At 30.3% G+C, this 19,420-nt stretch overlaps 1 protein-coding gene across 5 annotated transcripts in view; it reads left to right on the forward strand.

The window, feature by feature from the left end:
• LOC135140229 (relaxin receptor 2) overlaps nucleotides 1-19,420 on the forward strand; it is a 140,171-nt gene that overhangs the window by 111,801 nt on the left and 8,950 nt on the right. For all 5 annotated transcript variants that reach the window (XM_064070701.1, XM_064070699.1, XM_064070702.1 and 2 more), the window contains 2 exons: nucleotides 4,964-5,080; nucleotides 14,942-15,174. In XM_064070701.1, coding sequence (XP_063926771.1) covers nucleotides 4,964-5,080; nucleotides 14,942-15,174 — 350 coding nt within the window. The remainder of the gene's footprint in view (nucleotides 1-4,963; nucleotides 5,081-14,941; nucleotides 15,175-19,420) is intronic.

The raw sequence follows: 19,420 nt of genomic DNA on the forward strand, positions 1-19,420 counted from the left end.
ATATTTCACATTATTACAAGGGACTCTAGAATCCTAATATTCCTTCAAACTTTTTCGAAAAAAAAAACACCTAGAACCAAGATCTTTTCAAAATCGTTAAAAAAACGAACACTAGAACCGCTCGAGATTTTTTCAAATTTTTTCTAAAATGAAACTTTTACATTATTTAAAAAAAGAATCTAGGGAACTCAAAAATTCTTGCAAACTCTTTCGAGAACAAAATATTTGGAGTCAACATCTTTTCAAATTTTTTCTACAATCAAATACTGAAGATTCCTTCACATTATAAAGACTCTCGCAGATCCTAAGATTCTTTTCAACTCTTTCGAAAACACCTAGAGTCAAATTCTTGTCAAATTCAGTAAAAAACCGAATCTTAGGAACCCTCAGGATCTTTTTAAATTCTTTTTAAAATTAAAACAATGAAATATATTTCACATTATTACAAGGGACTCTAGAATCCTAATATTTCGCCAAACTTTTTCGAAAAAAAAAAACACCTAGAACCAAGATCTTTTCAAAATCGTTAAAAAAACGAACACTAGAACCGCTCGAGATTTTTTCAAATTGTTTCTAAAATGAAACTTTTACATTATTTAAAAAAAGAATCTAGGGAACTCTAAAATTCTTGCAAACTCTTTCGAGAACAAAATATTTGGAGTCAACATCTTTTCAAATTTTTTCTACATTCAAATACTGAAGATTCTGGCACATTATACAGACTCTCGGAGATCCTAAGATTTTTTCAACTCTTTCGAAAACACCTAGAGTCAAATTCTTGTCAAATTCAGTAAAAACCGAAGCTTAGGAACCCTCGGGATCTTTTCAAATTCTTTTTAAAATTAAAACAATGAAACATATTTCACATTATTAAAAGGGACTCTAGATTATAATATTCCTTCAAATTTTTTCGAAAAAAAAAAAAAACACCTAGAACCAAGATATTTTCAAAATCGTTAAAAAAACGAACAGTTGAACCGCTCGAGATTTTTTCAAATTCTTTCTAAAATGAAATTTTTACATTATTTAAAAAAAGAATCTAGGAAACTCTAAGATTCTTGCAAACTCTTTCGAAAAGAAAATATTTGGAGCCAACGTCTTTTCAAATTTTTTCTACAATCAAATACTGAAGATTCTGGCACATTATAAAGACTCTCGGAGATCCTAAGATTTTTCAACTCTTTCGAAAACACCTAGAGTCAAATTCTTGTCAAATTCAGTAAAAACCGAAGCTTAGGAACCCTCGGGATCTTTTTAAATTCTTTTTAAAATTAAAACAATGAAAAATATTTCACATCATTAAAAGGGACTCTAGAATTATAATATTCCTTCAAACTTTTTTGAAAAAAAAAACACCTAGAACAAAGGTCTTTTCAAAATCGTTAAAAAAACGAACACTTGAACCGCTCGAGATTTTTTCCAATTGTTTCTAAAATGAAATTTTTACATTATTTAAAAAAGAATCTAGGGAACTCTAAGATTCTTGCAAACTCTTTCGAAAACAAAATATTTGGAGCCAAAACATATTTCACATTATTAAAAGGGACTCTAGATTCTAATATTCCTTCAAATTTTTTCGAAAAAAAAAACACCTAGAACCAAGATATTTTCAAAATCGTTAAAAAAACGAACACTTGAACCGCTCGAGATTTTTTCAAATTCTTTCTAAAATGAAATTTTTACATTATTTAAAAAAAGAATCTAGGGAACTCTAAGATTCTTGCAAACTCTTTCAAAAAGAAAATATTTGGAGTCAACATCTTTTCAAATTTTTTCTACAATCAAATACTGAAGATTCTGGCACATTATAAAGACTCTCGGAGATCCTAAGATTTTTTCAACTCTTTCGAAAACACCTAGAGTCAAATTCTTGTCAAATTCAGTAAAAACCGAAGCTTAGGAACCCTCGGGATCTTTTTAAATTCTTTTTAAAATTAAAACAATGGAAAATATTTCACATCATTAAAAGGGGCTCTAGAATCCTAATATTCCTTCAAACCTCTTCGAAAAAAAAAACACCTAAAACCAAGATCTTTTCAAAATCGTTAAAAAAACGAACACTAAAACCGCTCGAGATTTTTTCAAATTCTTTCTAAAATGAAATTTTTACATTATTTAAAAAAGAATCTAGGGAACTCTAAGATTCTTGCAAACTCTTTCGAAAACTAAATATTTGGTGCCAACATCTTTTCAAATTTTTTCTACAATCAAATACTGAAGATTCTTTCACATTATAAAGACTCTCGGAGATCCTAAGATTCTTTTCAACTCTCTCGAAAACACCGAGAGTCAAATTCTTGTCAAATTCATTAAAAAACCGAAGCTTAGGAACCCTCGAGATCTTTTTAAATTCTTTTTAAAATTAAAACAATGAAACATATTTCACATTATTAAAAGGGACTCTAGATTCTAATATTCCTTCAAATTTTTTCGAAAAAAAAAACACCTAGAACCAAGATATTTTCAAAATCGTTAAAAAAACGAACACTTGAACCGCTCGAGATTTTTTCAAATTCTTTCTAAAATGAAATTTTTACATTATTTAAAAAAAGAATCTAGGGAACTCTAAGATTCTTGCAAACTCTTTCAAAAACAAAATATTTGGAGCCAACATCTTTTCAAATTTTTTCTACAATCAAATACTGAAGATTCCTTCACATTATAAAGACTCTCGGAGATCCTAAGATTCTTTTCAACTCTTTCGAAAACACCTAGAGTCAAATTCTTGTCAAATTCAGTAAAAAACCGAAGCACCGAAGCTTAGGAACCCTCGGGATCTTTTTAAATTCTTTTTAAAATTAAAACAATGGAAAATATTTCACATTATTAAAAGGGGCTCTAGAATCCTAATATTCCTTCAAACCTCTTCGAAAAAAAAAACACCTAAAACCAAGATCTTTTCAAAATCGTTAAAAAAACGAACACTAAAACCGCTCGAGATTTTTTCAAATTCTTTCTAAAATGAAATTTTTACATTATTTAAAAAAGAATCTAGGGAACTCTAAGATTCTTGCAAACTCTTTCGAAAACTAAATATTTGGTGCCAACATCTTTTCAAATTTTTTCTACAATCAAATACTGAAGATTCTTTCACATTATAAAGACTCTCGGAGATCCTAAGATTCTTTTCAACTGTTTCGAAAACACCTAGAGTCAAATTCTTGTCAAATTCATTAAAAAACCGAAGCTTAGGAACCGTCGCGATCTTTTTAAATTCTTTTTAAAATTAAAACAATGAAAAATAAAAAAGGGGCTCTAGATTCTAATATTCCTTCAAACTTATTCGAAAAAAAAACAACTAGAAACAAGATCTTTTCAAAGTCGTTAAAAAAACGAATACTTGAACCGCTCGAGATTTTTTCAAATTCTTTCTAAAATGAAATTTTTACATTATTTAAAAAAAGAATCTAGGGAACTCTAAGATCCTTTCGAAAAGAAACCCGTTCAAAAACCGAATGATCGAGATTTTTTCAAATTTTTTCCAAAATAAAACACTGAAAATTCTTTCACATTTTCAAGAACAAAATACTAGAAACCCTGTTTTCAAATTCTTTCAAATACAAAACAAAGGTTCCGACATTGATTCAAATGTTTAAAAAAAATTGGTTGAAAGTTATTTAGACAGAACTTCCCTCACTCTTGAAGCATAGGGATAACTCCTATAAGATAAGTTAAAATAATAAGTTGTCGAAAGATGTGAATTTTTTACGGTTTCATATAAAACTATTGCTTATTTAGAAAGTTTTTCAAATTTTAAGGTAACGTCATTAAGTTTTTGAAGGAGGTGAAGAAAAAATTGATTAGCTGTTTCCCATGTTACAATAACCTTAAAGTTCTTGTCAGATTTCGTAGCAGTTCATCAAACGGATCCCTTTATAATGTTTCCCTAACTAACCCTTTCGAAGTAAACATGTTTCATATAAAACAGGTTAGAACCACCATCCAGCCTAAAAACATAGGATTAAATTTAACTTTGTAATCACCTATCCCACCACCAGTATCCCCAATAGACGTCAAAGAAAATTGCAACATTATTACATGTTAATTATTATTGGTCTATTAAATGTCAATCTTATCAACCGAGTTTAACACGCCTACTAGTTTACCCGATACCCATTAACTAAATGAAGCTAATAAACCACAACGACCCATAGACAGGTAATCACAAAATTATGATAACCATCAAATGGCGATTTTATGCACAAAAAACAATTTCACCATTAAGTACGCATTCAGCGCTGTCTATAAAAATATTTTTTCCAATGCTTTCCTTAAACCACACTTTGTGTTTGTATAGTTTGTATATTTGGTTTCTAAAGCGACACTTCAATGAAAAGAAAAATTAAAGACCTTCATTAATCATATTATCAATACACTCTATACTCTATATAATCGGAAAAAGTCGTCCAGTGAGCCCTGAAATTTATTTTTAAAATAATGATGTTGCAATTGTTAGTTATTTGACCGTAAATGCCAAACGCGTTGGTGTTGCCAAGATAATTTTGTCAACATTAAATTTCAAAGGTTGCTAGACGCCTTTTTTTCTCGAGCGACAAAGTTCTATTTTCCGTTCACGGTGCACAAACATCTATTTTGAACACGTTTTGTAGAAGTGCACCCTCTTTGTTGATCAATTGGTCAATTAATTAAGTCGACGACAACACGAAAAACCTTATAACTGTCGACTGGTCCAACTTATTATTATTCAATAAAATGAGAAACCCTTGAAAATGTCTATCATCGACGAGACACACAATGGCCCTCGACACACAATTTTGTGGACGTTGATTAATCGACGTCGGATATAAATATTCAATGGTCGAGAATGTCGAGTTATTTCTTTTCAGAATCAACCCCCATTAACTAGACACAAACACGAAACCCTTGTAATTAAGCACCACTTAAAAATAGACAGACCCTCGAAGTAATCCACTTCGCCCCCTAATTAACCCCCGCATTCTAGATACTTCGATCGCTTCGAGCTCTGCATCAACGCCCTGCACGTTAAGGATTGCTACCCGAAAGGAGACGGAATATCCAGTCAGGAACACCTGTTGGACAATCCCGTCCTCAGAGCCAGGTGAGACCCTTCCCGTTATCGTAACAACCCTAAATCAATTAGATGACGCCACGATTTCGCACGGGTTTAACGAGGCGCGAAAATCGAACCCGAAATCGTCCTTATTTTTTCTGTTGTTATCAATGCAAGAAAATATTAAAAAGTTAAATGTTACATGAAAATGTAACCGCTGTAATAGACATGAGATGTCAATAGGGTAAGTAATGCGTTACGAATACGAAAAGTTGTGTTAGTAGTGCGTAAATGTCGAAATCAGTCAATTCTATACTCCATTTATCGAACAGATGGAGTTGTAAAAAGGCGTGATTTTCACGTAATTTTGAAACCCTAAGAGTATTGGTTGAGGGTTATCCTCAGTTGAACATTTTTACATTCAAAGTGAGTTTGTAACAGTTTTTTGAAAATTTTTTGGAATAAAAAAAATTGTACTTTATAAAGAATTGCCTAACTTCCGTTCGAACATTTTTTCTTTTAAGAATTTATGCAAATTTTCTATTTTTCAGCTATTTTAAGAGGTATAGTAGAAATGGTTTCAAAGTGACCATTTACGAAAACTAGTTGATTTTTTTTACCCTTGAACAGAACTCATTTGAACACATCAGATTCGAAATCCAAAAGAAAATCTGTATAAAGTAATTCTTTTTGCCATTTAAATAAAGTCCCAACATTTTTTTGGAAAATTTTCTGAAAATATCTTGATTTTTCCGGCTGCTTAAAGCCCTATAGCAAAAATAGAATCAGTTTGATTTTTTTTTTAATTTTTGAAAATTATTTTCTCATTTTTTTCGGTCACCTTAAGAGTCATAGTGAAATTTCAGGTTGATCATTTACGAAAAATTTTCTATTAATTAGTCTTTTTCCCACTTGTATATAACCTGTTTAAACACTTCAGATTCGTAATCTACAAAAAATTATATCTAGAGATTGTCCCTTTTGTCATTTGATTATAATCCTTTCCAGTTTTTTTTTTTTTTGGAAAATTTTCAAAAAATAATCCTGATTTTCTGGTCTGCTTAAAGCCCTACAGGAAAATGACTTCAGATTCGTAATGTCCGGACAATTCTCGATAAGGCAGTACATTTTTTCATTCAAATAGAATTCGCAATAACAGCTTTTTGAACATTTTTTTGGAATTCAACATTCTCTTTTTATCGGTTATTTGTGTCAAATCAGCGAAAGTTACTTTAGATTTGTAATCCTCAAAAAAAAAAATTGTAATCCACAAAAATTGGTTACACCTCCTTCTATTCGAATAGAATCAGTTCCAACGTTTTCTTTTTTGAAAATTTTTCAAATTATTTTCCCACTTTTGTCGACCATTTTAAAAGACAGCGAAATGGCTTCAGTGTTGATCATTTACGAAAAATTTTCTATAAACTAGTGTCTTTTCGACTTAAATATAACTAGTTTAAATAGTTTAGATTCCTAATTTACAAAAAATTTGGATACAATCTCCTCCAACATTTTTTTGGCAAATGTTCATAAAATATAATAATAATTTTTTCGGCTGTTTAAAGCACTATAGCAAAAATGACTTCAAATTTGTAATCTGCGGACGAATCTTGATAAGCCAATGGAAGTATTTTTCAATTCAAGTAGAATTTTGTTGAAAATTGTTTTTAAATCCAAGTTTCTCCCTTTCTCGGTTATTTGTGGCAAATCAGCAAAAGTGACTTTAGATTTGTAAACTTCAAAAAAAAAATACCTGTAAAGAACTGCCTATTATTCAACACCTCTTTCCATTCAAATAGTCAGTTTGAATTTTTTTTTTAATTTTTGAAAATTATTTTCTCATTTTTTCGGTCACCTTAAGAGTCGTAGTGAAATTTCAGGTTGATCATTTGCGAAAAATTTTCTGTTAATCAGTCTTTTTCCCACTTGAATATAACCTGTTTAAACACTTCAGATTCGTAATCTGCAAAAAATTATGTCTAGAGGTTGTCCATTTTGTCATTTGATTATAATCCTTTCCAGTATTTTTTTTTTTTGGAAAATTTTCAGAAAATTATCCTGATTTTCTGGTCTGCTTAAAGCCCTATAGGAAAATTACTGCAAATACGTAATCTGCGGACATTTCTCGATAAGGCAGTACATTTTTTCATTCAAATAAAATTCGCAATAGCAGTTTTTTGAACTTTTTTTTGGAATTCGAGATCCTCTTTTTCTCGGTTATTTGTGACAAATTAGCGAAAGTTACTTTCGATTTGTAATCCTCAAAAAAAAAAATTTGTAATCCATAAAAATTAGCTATACCTCCTTCTATTCGAATAGAATCAGTTCGAACTTTTTTTTTTGAAAATTTTTGCAAATTATTTTCCCACTTTTGTCGACCATTTTAAAAGCCATAGCGAAAATGGCTTCAGTGTTGATCATTTACGAAAAATTTTCTATAAACTAGTGTCTTTTCGATTGAAATATAACTAGTTTAAATAGTTTAGATTCGTAATTTACAAAAAATTTTGATAAAGTCTCCTCCAACATTTTTTTGGCAAATGTTCATAAAATATATGACTTCAAATTTGTAATCTGCGGACGAATCTTGATAAGCCAATGTAAGTATGTTTCAATTCAAGTACAGCTGGTAGAATTTTGTTGAAATTTTTTTTTTAATCCAAGTTTCTGTTTTTCTCGGTTATTTGTGGCAAATCAGCAAAAGTGACTTTAGATTTGTAAACTTCAAAAAAAAAAATGCCTGTAAAGAACTGCCTATTAATCAGCTTCTCTTTCCATTGAAAGTCAGTTTGAATTTTTTTTTTGAAAATTTTTGCAAATTATTTTCTCATTTTTTCGGTCACCATAAAAGTTATAGCAAAAATTCAAGTTGATCGTTTACGAAAAATTTTCTAATAATTAATCTTTATTTTTCCTACTTGAATATAATCTGTTTAAACACTTCAGATTCATAAACTACAAAAAAATTCTGTCTACGGTTGTCCGTTTTGTCATTTGATTAAAATCCCTTCCAATATTTTTTTTTTTTAAATTTTTAGAAAATAATCCTGATTTTCTTGTCTATTTAAAGCCCTATTGGAAAATTACATCAGATTGGCAATCTGCCGAGAATTCTCGATAAGGCAGTGTACTTTTCCATTCAAGTACAACTCGCAAAAGCAATTTTTGAAAATTTTTTGGAATTAGAGATCCTGTTTTTCTCGGTTATTTGTGACAAATCAGCGAAAGTTACTTTAGATTTATAATCTTCAAAGACAAATTTGTAATCCATTAAATTGGCTCCACCTCCTTCTATTCGAATAGAAACAGTTCGAGCTTTTTCTTTTTAAATTTTTGAAAATTATTTTCCCATTTTATTCGACCATTTTAAGAGCCATAACGAAAATGGCTTCACGCTTGATCATTTATGAAAAAATGTCTATAAACTAGTGTTTTTTCAACTTGAATATAACCGGTTTGAATAGTTCAGATTTCTAATCTACAAAAAATTCTGTCTACGGTTGTCCATTTTGTCATTTGAGTAAAATCCCTTCCAGTATTTTTTTTTTTGAAAATTTTCAGAAAATAATCTTGATTTTCTTGTCTACTTAAAGCCCAATTGGAAAATTACATCGGATTGGCAATCTGCCGAGAATTCTCGATAAGGCAGTGTACTTTTCCATTCAAGTACAATTCGCAAAAGCAATTTTTGAAATTTTTTTGGAATTAGAGATCCTGTTTTTCTCGGTTATTTGTGACAAATCAGCGAAAGTTACTTTAGATTTATAATCTTCAAAGAAAAATTTGTAATCCATAAAAATTGGCTCCACCTCCTTCTATTCGAATAGAAACAGTTCGAGCTTTTTCTTTTTAAATTTTTGAAAATTATTTTCCCATTTTATTCGACCATTTTAACAGCCATAACGAAAATGGCTTCAGTCTTGATCATTTATGAAAAAATGTCGATAAACTAGTGTTTTTTCAACTTGAATATAACCGGTTTAAATAGTTCAGATTCGTAATTTACAAAAAATTTGGATAAAGCCCCTTCCAACATGTTTTTGACAAATGTTAACAAAATATAATAATTTTCTTGGCTGCATAAAGCACTGTAGCAAAAATTATTTCAGTTTCTTAATCTGCAGAGGAATGTTGATAAGCCAATTAAGCATTTTTCATTCCAGTGGACCCCGTTTTAGAATTTTGTTGAAAATTTTTTTGGAATTTAAGTTTCTGTTTTTCTCGGTTATTAGTAACAATTCGGCAAAGGTGACATTAGATTTGTATTCTTCAAAGAAAAATTTGGGTTCTACAAAGAATTGTCTCCGTCCACTAGAACAGAATCTGTTGTAACATTTTTTTTATTTTTGGCTAATTTTTTTTTTCCATTTTTTTTGCCATTTTAAGAGTTGTAGCAGAAATTGTTTCAATTTGATCATTTACAAAAAAATATCTATAAACTAGTTCTTATTTCCACTTGAAGAGAACCGGTTTAAACACTTCAGATTCGTAATACACAAAAAATTTGTATAAAGTTGTCCGTTTTGTTATTTGAATAAAACCCCTCCCAACATTTTTTTGGAAAATTTCCAGAAAATATCCTGATTTTCTCGACTGCTTAAAACCCTATACCAAAAATGACCTCAGCTTCGTTTTCTGCCAAGGATTCTCTATAAGCCAATACATTTTTCTGTACAAGTAAAGCTCGTGGTAACAATTTTTGAATTCGTTCCAGTTTTTCTCGGTTATTAGTAACAATTCAGCAAAGGTGACATTTGGATTTGTATTCTTCAAAGAAAAATTTGGGTTCTACAAAGAATTGTCTCCGTCCACTAGAACAGAATCTGTTCTAACATTTTTTTTTATTTTTGGCTAATTATTTTTCGATTTTTTTGGCGATTTTAAGAGTTGTAGCCGAAATTGTTTCAACTTTATCATTTACAAAAAATATCTATAAACTAGTCCTTATTGCCACTTGAAGAGAACCGATTTAAACCCTTCAGATTCGTAATACACAAAAAATCTGTATAAAGTTGTCCGTTTTGTTATTTGAATAAAACCCCTCCCAACATTTTTTTTGGAAAATTTTTAGAAAATATCCTGATTTTCTCGACTGCTTAAAGCCCTATACCAAAAATGACCTCAGCTTCGTTTTCTGCCAAGGATTCTCTATAAGCCAGTACATTTTTCTGTACAAGTAAAACTCGTGGTAACACTTTTTGAATTCGTTCCAGTTTTTCTCGGTTATTAGTAACAATTCAGCAATGGTGACATTAGTTTTGTATTCTTCAAAGAAAAATTTGGGTTCTACAAAGAATTGTCTGCGTCCACTAGAACAGAATCTGTTCTAACATTTTTTTTTTATTTTTGGCTAATTATGTTTCCATTTTTTTTTTGGCCATTTTAAGAGTTGTAGCAGAAATTGTTTCAATTTTTTCATTTACAAAAAAATATCTATAAACTAGTCCTTATTTCCATTTGAAGAGAACCGATTTAAACACTTCAGATTCGTAATACACAAAAAATCTGTATAAAGTTGTCCGTTTTGTTATTTGAATAAAACCCCTCCCAACATTTTTTTTGGAAAATTTTTAGAAAATATCCTGATTTTCTCGACTGCTTAAAGCCCTCTACCAAAAATGACCTCAGCTTCGTTTTCTGCCAAGGATTCTCTATAAGCCAGTACATTTTTCCGTACAAGTAAAGCTCGCGTTAACATTTTTTTGAAATCGTTCCTGTTTTTCTCGGTTATTAGTAACAATTCAGCAAAGGTGACATTAGATTTGTATTCTTCAAAGAAAAATTTGGGTTCTACAAAGAATTGTCTCCGTCCACTAGAACAAAATCTGTTCTAACATTTTTTTTTTTTATTTTTGGCTAATTATTTTTCCATTTTTTTTGGCCATTTTAAGAGTTGTAGCAGAAATTGTTTCCAGTTGATCATTTACATAAAATATCTATAAACTAGTCCTTCGTTCCACTTGAAGAGAACCGGTTTAAACCCTTCAGTTTCGTACAATTTGTATGAAATTGTCCGTTGTGTTATTTGAATAAAACCCCTTCCAACATTTTTTTTTTTTGGAAAATTTTCAGAAAATCTCCTGATTTTCTCGGGTGCTTAAAGCCTTATAGCATAAATGACCTCAGATTCGTTTTCTGCCAAGGATTTTCTGTAAGACAGTACATTTTTTCGTGCAAGTAAAGCTCGTGGTAACAATTTTTTTATTCGTTCCAGTTTTTTTCTCGGTTATTAGTAACAATTCAGCAAAGGTGACATTAGTTTTGTATTCTTCAAAGAAAAATTTGGGTTCTACAAAGAATTGTCTCGGTCCACTAGAACAGAATCTGTTCTAACATTTTTTTTTTTATTTTTGGCTAATTATTTTTCCATTTTTTGGCCATTTTAAGAGTTGTAGCAGAAATTGTTTCAGTTTGATCATTTACAAAAAAATATCTATAAACTAGTCCTTCGTTCCACTTGAAGAGAACCGGTTTAAACGCTTCAGATTCGTAATACACAAAAAATCTGTATAAAGTTGTCCGTTTTGCTATTTGAATAAAACCCCTCCCAACATTTTTTTGGAAAATTTTCAGAAAATATCCTGATTCTCTCGACTGCTTAAAACCCTATACCAAAAATGACCTCAGCTTCGTTTTCTGCGAAAGATTCTCTATAAGCCAGTACATTTTTCCGTGCAAGTAAAGCTCGTGATAACATGTTTTTGAATTCGTTCCTGTTTTTTTCGGTTATTAGTAACAATTCAGCATAGGTGACATTTGGATTTGTATACTTCAATGAAAAATTTGGGTTCTACAAAGAATTGTCTCCGTCCACTAGAACAGAATCTGTTCTAACATTTTTTTTAATTTTTGGCTAATTATTTTTCCATTTTTTTGGCCATTTTCAAAGTTGTAGCAGATATTGTTTCAATTTTATCATTTACAAAAAAATATCTATAAACTAGTTCTTATTTCCACTTGAAGAGAACCGGTTTAAACACTTCAGATTCGTAATACACAAAAAATTTGTATAAAGTTGTCCGTTTTGTTATTTGAATAAAACCCCTCCTAACATTTTTTTGGAAAATTTTCAAAAAATATCCTGATTTTCTCGACTGCTTAAAATCCTATACCAAAAATGACCTCAGGTTCATTTTCTGCAAAGGATTCTCTATAAGCCAGTACATTTTACTGGACAAGTAAAGCTCGCGTTAACATTTTTTTAAATCGTTTCTGTTTTTCTCGGTTATTAGTAACAATTCAGCAAAGGTGACATTAGATTTGTATTCTTCAAAGAAAAATTTGTGTTCTATGACGAATTGTCTCTGTTCGCTAGAACAGAATCTGTTCTAACATATTTTTATTTTTGCCTAATTATTTTCCAATTTTTTGGCCATTTTAAGAGTTGTAGCAGAAATTGTTTCAAGTTGATCATTTACAAAAAAATATCTATAAACTAGTCCTTCGTTCCACTTGAAGAGAACCGGTTTAAACGCTTCAAATTCGTAATACACAAAAAATCTGTATAAAATTGTCCGTTTTGTTATTTGAATAAAACCCCTCCCAACATTTTTTTGGAAAATTTTCAAAAAATGTCCTGATTTTTTCGATTGGTTAAAGCCCTACACCAAAAATGACCTCAGCTTCATTTTCTGCCAAGGATTCTCTATAAGCCAGTACATTTTTCCGTATAAGTAAAGCTCGCGTTAACATTTTTTTGAAATCGTTCCCGTTTTTCTCGGTTATTAGTAACAATTCAGCAAAGGTGACATTAGATTTGTATTTCTCAAAAAAAAAAATTGTATTCTATGAAGAATTGTCTCCTTTCGCTAGAACAAAATCTGTTCTAACATTTTTTTTTTATTTTTGCCTAATTATTTTCCCATTTTTTGGCCATTTTAAGAGTTGTAGCAAAAATTGTTTCAAGTTGATCATTTACAAAAAAATATCTATAAACTAGTCCTTCGTTCCACTTGAAGAGAACCGGTTTAAACACTCCAGATTCGTAATACACAAAAAATCTGTATGAAGTTGTCCGTTTTGTTATTTGAATAAAACCCCTTCCAACATTTTTTTTTTGGAAAATTTTCAGAAAATCTCTCGATTTTCTCGGCTGCTTAAAGCCTTATAGCATAAATGACCTCAGATTCTTTTTCTGCCAAGGATTCTCTATAAGACAGTACATTTTTCCGTGCAAGTAAAGCTCGTGGTAACAATTTTTGAATTCGTCCCAGTTTTTCTCAGTTATTAGTAACAATTCAGCAAAGGTGACATTAGACTTGTATTCTTCAAAGAAAAATTTGGGTTCTACAAAGAATTGTCTCCGTCCACTAGAACAAAATCTGTTCTAACATTTTTTTTTTTTGGCTAATTATTTTTCCATATTTTTTTTGCCCTTTTAAGAGTTGTAGCAGAAATTGTTTCAATTTTATCATTTACAAAAAAATATCTATACACTAGTTCTTATTTCCACTTGAAGAGAACCGGTTTAAACACTTCAGATTCGTAATACACAAAAAATCTGTATAAAGTTGTCCGTTTTGTTATTTGAATAAAACCCCTCCCAACATTTTTTTGGAAAATTTTTAGAAAATATCCTGATTTTCTTTAAAAAAAAAAGTTAAATAACTGAGAACAACAGTAAATTGAATTCCAAAAAATTGTCACAAATGTGACAACTCAGTAAAAGTTACTTACTTTAGATTTCTGATCTTCAAAAATCAGTTCGATTTTTTTTTCAAAATTTTTGCAAATGATTTTCCCAGTTTTTTCGGCCGTTTTAAGAACCATAACGAAAATGGCTTCAGACTTGATCTTTTACTAAAAATCTCTATAAACTAGTCTTTCTTTCGAATAAAACCAGTTAAATATATTGTTCAGATTCGTAATTAAAAAAAATTTGGATAACATTTTTTTGGAAAATGTTCAAATAGAGCTCTTTGTCGATTTTTTTTTTAATTTTTGGAATCCAATTTCCTGTTTTTTTTCGGTTATTTGTGTCAACTCAGTAAAATTGACTTTAGATTTGTAATCTTCAAAAAAATCTTTAACATATGAAGAATTGGATTTTGTCAGCACCTCCTTCCATCCGAAAGGAATAGTTCCAACTTTCTTTTTTTCATTTTACAAATAATTTTCCAATTTTTTCAGTCATTTTAAGAGCCACAAAAAGTAGCTACAGACTGATCATTTACGAAAAATTCTATATTTGTTCCTACTTGAATATAACCCGTTTAACACTCAACACAGATTCGTTGTTTACAAAAATTTATGTTTAAAGTTGTGTCTTTTAACATTTGAATAAAGCCTCTTCCCACATTTTTTTGGAAAATGTCTAGAAAATGTTATGATTTTTTCGGCTGCTTAAAGCCCTATAACAAAAACAATTTTTTGGAATCCAAGTTCCTGTTTTTCTCGGTTATTTGTGACAACTCAACGAAGGTGACTTTAGATTTTTAATCCATAAAAAATTGGCTATTAGTCAGCACCCCTTCCATTCGAATTAAAATCTAAAATTTTGAAAACATTTAAAAGTAATATTCGCCGAAATGACGCAATTATATTAAACTATATGGGTTTATTATTAAATATATGCACATTTCTAACAAAGACAGAAATAATCTGAAATTAAATTTTCATTTAAAACTTCCCTCATTAATAAGAAAAAAAAAACGAAATCGTATGTCAAAGCTCACTTAAAAAAAATTGGAGACAAATTAAACCCACTTTAGCATATAAACATCAAGTTTGAAACTTTCCCAGTAATAAACTAACTCCCGAAACGTTTTTCGTGTAACTGAAACTTTTAAATTAAATTAACTCCAGCTTTAAAACCGAAACATACATTTTTTTTAATTCGTTAAGCTCTAAACCGTGGAAGTCATTGGCTGCTTTTTACCAATTTCATTTTTAAATGGCATTGTGTTCCAGCGTCTGGATAATGGCAGCCATAGGGTGCACAGGAAACATGATCGTTTTGTTGGGACGCCTACTAGCTCCCAATAACAATGTGGTACATTCCCTGTATTTGCGAAATTTGGCCATGTCCGACCTCCTCATGGGGGTGTACTTGTTTGCGATCGCCGTGGCTGATCAACATTATCGAGGGGTTTATCTGCTGTATGACGGAGCCTGGAGGAAGAGCTTCATGTGTAATTTATGCGGTGAGTTGTACCGACTAATTAAATTCTAACTTTTTATTGTTGAGTTATATTAGTTTCCTAGAAGCAGTAACTTTAACTTCAAACTAGCTGCATCTATTTAATATTGATCATTAAACAACGAACTCTTAATTATATCTATGTAGAAAACATCAAAACTCGCGTCATTATCCAGCAACCTTAAATGATTCCCGAACTTTAAAAGTCAAGTTCGTTAACTCCGACTTTAAGAAATAAACTCTTGTCAATTATCTTGCCTGACGGGACAATTATAGCAACAATACATAATTATTAAATTCAACCGCGAGTCGCGTTAACGAGCTTATAAGAGTATTGGCAGACTGCGAATGATAAACTGGCGAAATTCGTTGAACTCGAGGAGAATGACGGAATCGGCGAGGAAAGTCAATATTTTTGTTTAATCATTGCGGGCTTTTACTTTGCTTGCAAACAATAATTAGGCTGCTTTTTTGTCGCCCCGTTTGCGTACTTATCACGGTAATCCGGCGGCGGAGTAGTTCATTTGTGTTAAGTTGGTAACGGCGTCTTCCCTGGATTCTTTTTACGGCAACTCGGATAATAAAGTTAATAGGAGCGCCAAAACTTCGAAGATCCTAACGTGCTAAATTAGCCTCTTGTTGTGGTAGTTTGCAAGGGTCGGTCCTTGACAGTTGGCAGCATTGATTCAGCAGTTGTTTTCCTGCTGTTTGCTCTAGTTTGAATCTGACACCGTGATGGATTTTTTATTCGCTCGACGCCGGTTTATTTTTAGATTTTTAGCGTCACATGGGAACAGCAGTCACAATTACCTACATACTAAATATATTTCAAAAAATATCCAACTTTACTTATCATACGAATAATAAAATAATAAAAGAACGTTTCTAGGCTTGTTCGGTTTGAGTTTGTTGTTTTTAATATTAGCTTCCGCTCCGACCCTTCCACCTGAAAATTACTGTTTACCTAATAATTCCATTCAAACACCGTTTTCCCAGGAACCCCAAATGAATATGAATTGAGTTGGCGCATGCTGATCCAATTATAGACAAACATTCAATCAAAATAAACCGGAGTTTATGACTATGAAACTGTTACGGAGTGCTCGGCTATAAAAAAAATTGATTTTGTCATAAATCAAGGTCACGAAGGGGTGTGAACGGGACTTAATTAATTTGATACGGGTAGGAGTCTCTCGAGGGTTTATTCTTCTGGCGAACGTGTGAAGAAACATCGTTGGAAATCCGGGGAAAGTGGAAGTTAGACATCGAGTTGCAAAATTTAGTGGAGTTGTTTTTTTTATTTTAATCAATCAAATGAGAGTGGGGAGAGGAATTGTTGCGGTGGGTTTTATTTTCGTGGTTGTTTCTGAATGTATTAGGAGGGAAGTTTGTGCCAAAAATTATTCATTATTATTTAAGAAGAGTCGACAGCGAAAGAAAATATGGTAAAAAGAGTACGATTGTAAGTATTTAGATATTATGATTCACTACAACTCGTCGCCTGAGAACTTGTTTGATTTACAGACCAGAGCGCGTTCAGGCCAATGTCGACTCTAAGCGTTCAGAAGCGATTTGGTTGGTTTAGACTATAATTTCTTTTATAACAACTAAATGAATATTTTTGGTACATATTTAGACGATTTTTCATATTTTGTTTAACTAAGAATTAATTATTTATTTGTGTTTTATAATAGCAAAACGTCTTAAACTAAGAATATTATTGAAATCGTAATAACCCAATGGATTTTTTTCGGGAAAACGTTTTGGAAACGTTCTATTTTGTATGATTTTTTTTTAAATGTTTTTAGTGACAATTTTTGTGGTTGTTTTCGATACACTGTATGATATTAACAGTGGGACAAAAATTAACAATTAAAAAAATCAAAAATTCGAAAAATCGAGAAATCTAATAATCGAAAAATCGAAACCTTGAAAAATCGAAATATCGAAGAACTGAAAATCGAAAAACTGAGAAACCGAAAAGTCAAAAGAACAAGAAATCGTGGAGTCGAAAAGTCGAACAATTGAGAAACCGAAATAGGTCAAAATCGAAAACTCAAAAAGTTGAAAATTGAACAATCAAAATATCGAAAAATCCAAATCTCGATAAATCGAGAAATCAAAAAACTTAAAAATTCGAAAAATTGAAAAATTGAGAGATTGAAAGATCCAAAGAACGAGAAATCGAAAAGTGATGAAGTCGAAAAATCTAAAAATAGAGAAATCGACAAACAAAAAGTTAAAAGTTGAAAAATTGGAAAAGCGGAAAAACTGAGAAACCGAAATAGGCCAAAATAAAAAATTGAAAAACTGATAAATCGAAAACCTGGACAATTAAATCTGGATAAATCGGGAATGAAAAATTAACAAATCGAAAAATTGAAAAACAGAACATCTAAAACCAGGAAGTCGAAAAATAGTAAGATTAAGAAATATTGAAAAATTAAAATATCAAAAGATTGAAAAATCTAAAATTTAAAAATCCAGAAATTGAAAAATCGAAAAAGTAAAAAGGGTAGACACATCGAAAAACCCAGAAGTCAAAAATAGAAAAGCCAAAGAATTGAGATATTGAAAAATCCTGAAACTGAAATATCTAAAAACTGAAAAATCGAAAAATCAAAAAAGTGAAGTCGAAAAATAGAAACTTTAAAAAATCGAAAAATTGAAAAATCAAAAACCTGAAAAATCAAAAAATTAACGAATTGAAGAACAGGAAAATTGAAACACTCGAAGGTCAAGAAATGGGAAAATCAAAACATCGATTAATTGAAAAATCGAAAAATTGAGAGTTTATAAACGTCAAATTTGAAAAATTAAAAAATCGAAAATTTGACAAACTGACAATTGAAAAACAGAAAATCTAAAACCGGGAAGTCGAAAAATCAAAAGATTAGAAATCAAAACATTTGAAAAATTCCAAAACTTGAAACCTGAAATATCGAGGAACTGAAATGAAAAATCGAGAAATCGAAAAATGTAAAATTTTAAATTTTGAAATATTAAAATATCAAAAAATTGAAAAATCGAAAATCGAAAAATTGAAAAAACGACAATTGAAAAACAGAAAATCTAAAACCGGGAAGTCGAAAAATCGAAAGATTAAGAAATCGAAACATTTGAAAAATTCAAATATCGAGGAGCTGAATTGAAAAATGGGGAAATCGAAAAATCTAAAATTTTAAATATTAAAAAATTAAAATACCAAAAAATTGAGAAATCTAAAATTTAAAAATCGAAAAAGTAAAAAGTCGACACAGCGAAATATCCAGAAGTCAAAAATGGAAAAGTCGAAGAACAGAAATATTGAAAAATCCCAAAACTGAAATATCGAAAAACTGAAGAATGAAAGAAAAACTGACGAATCGAAAGACTGAAAACTCCTAAAACTGAATATCCAAAAACTGAGAATCTACAGAATCAAAAATTGAGAAATCGAAAAATCAAAAAAGTGAAGTCGAAAAATAGAAACCTTAAAAAAATTGAAAAATTGAAAAATCAAAAACCTGCAAAATCGTAAGATCGAAAAATTGAATAATAAGTAAACTGAAAAATCCCAACATTTTTTAAAATCTAAAAATCTAAAACTTAAAAACCGAAAACGAAAAATCGAGAAATCGAAACCCCCAAATTTAAAAAATCGGATAACTGAAGAATCGAAACATCGAAAAACTGGAAAATGGAAAAATCAAAAGAACAAGAAATCGTGGAGTCGAAAAGTTGAACAATTGAGAAACCGAAATAGGTCAAAATCGAAAAATCGAAAAGTTAAAAATTGGACAATTTATAAATTGGGAAATTGAGAATCAAAATATCGAAAAATCCTAATCTCGATAAATCGAGAAATCAAAAAACTTAAAAATTCGAAAAATTGAAAAATTGAGAGATTGAAAGATCCAAAGAACGAGAAATCGAAAAGTGATGAAGTCGAAAAATCGAAAAATAGAGAAATCGACAACCAAAAAGTTAAAAGTTGAAAAATCGCAAAAGCGGAAAACTGAGAAACCGAAATAGGCCAACATAAAAAGTGATAAATCGAAAACCTGAACAATTAAATCTCGATAAATCTGGAATGAAAAATTAACAAATCGAAAAATTGAAAAACAGAACATCTAAAACCAGGAAGTCGAAAAATAGAAAGATTAAAAAATCCAAAAATTGAAAAATCGCAAAAGTAAAAAGGTTGACACATCGAAAAACCCAGAAGTCAAAAATAGAAAAGCCAAAGAATTGAAATATTGAAAAATCTT

This window comes from Zophobas morio, unplaced genomic scaffold (genome assembly GCF_036711695.1).
Source record: "Zophobas morio isolate AGI-343-1 ecotype UQ-CSIRO unplaced genomic scaffold, CSIRO_AGI_Zmor_V1 ptg000038l, whole genome shotgun sequence".
NCBI lineage: Eukaryota > Metazoa > Arthropoda > Insecta > Coleoptera > Tenebrionidae > Zophobas > Zophobas morio.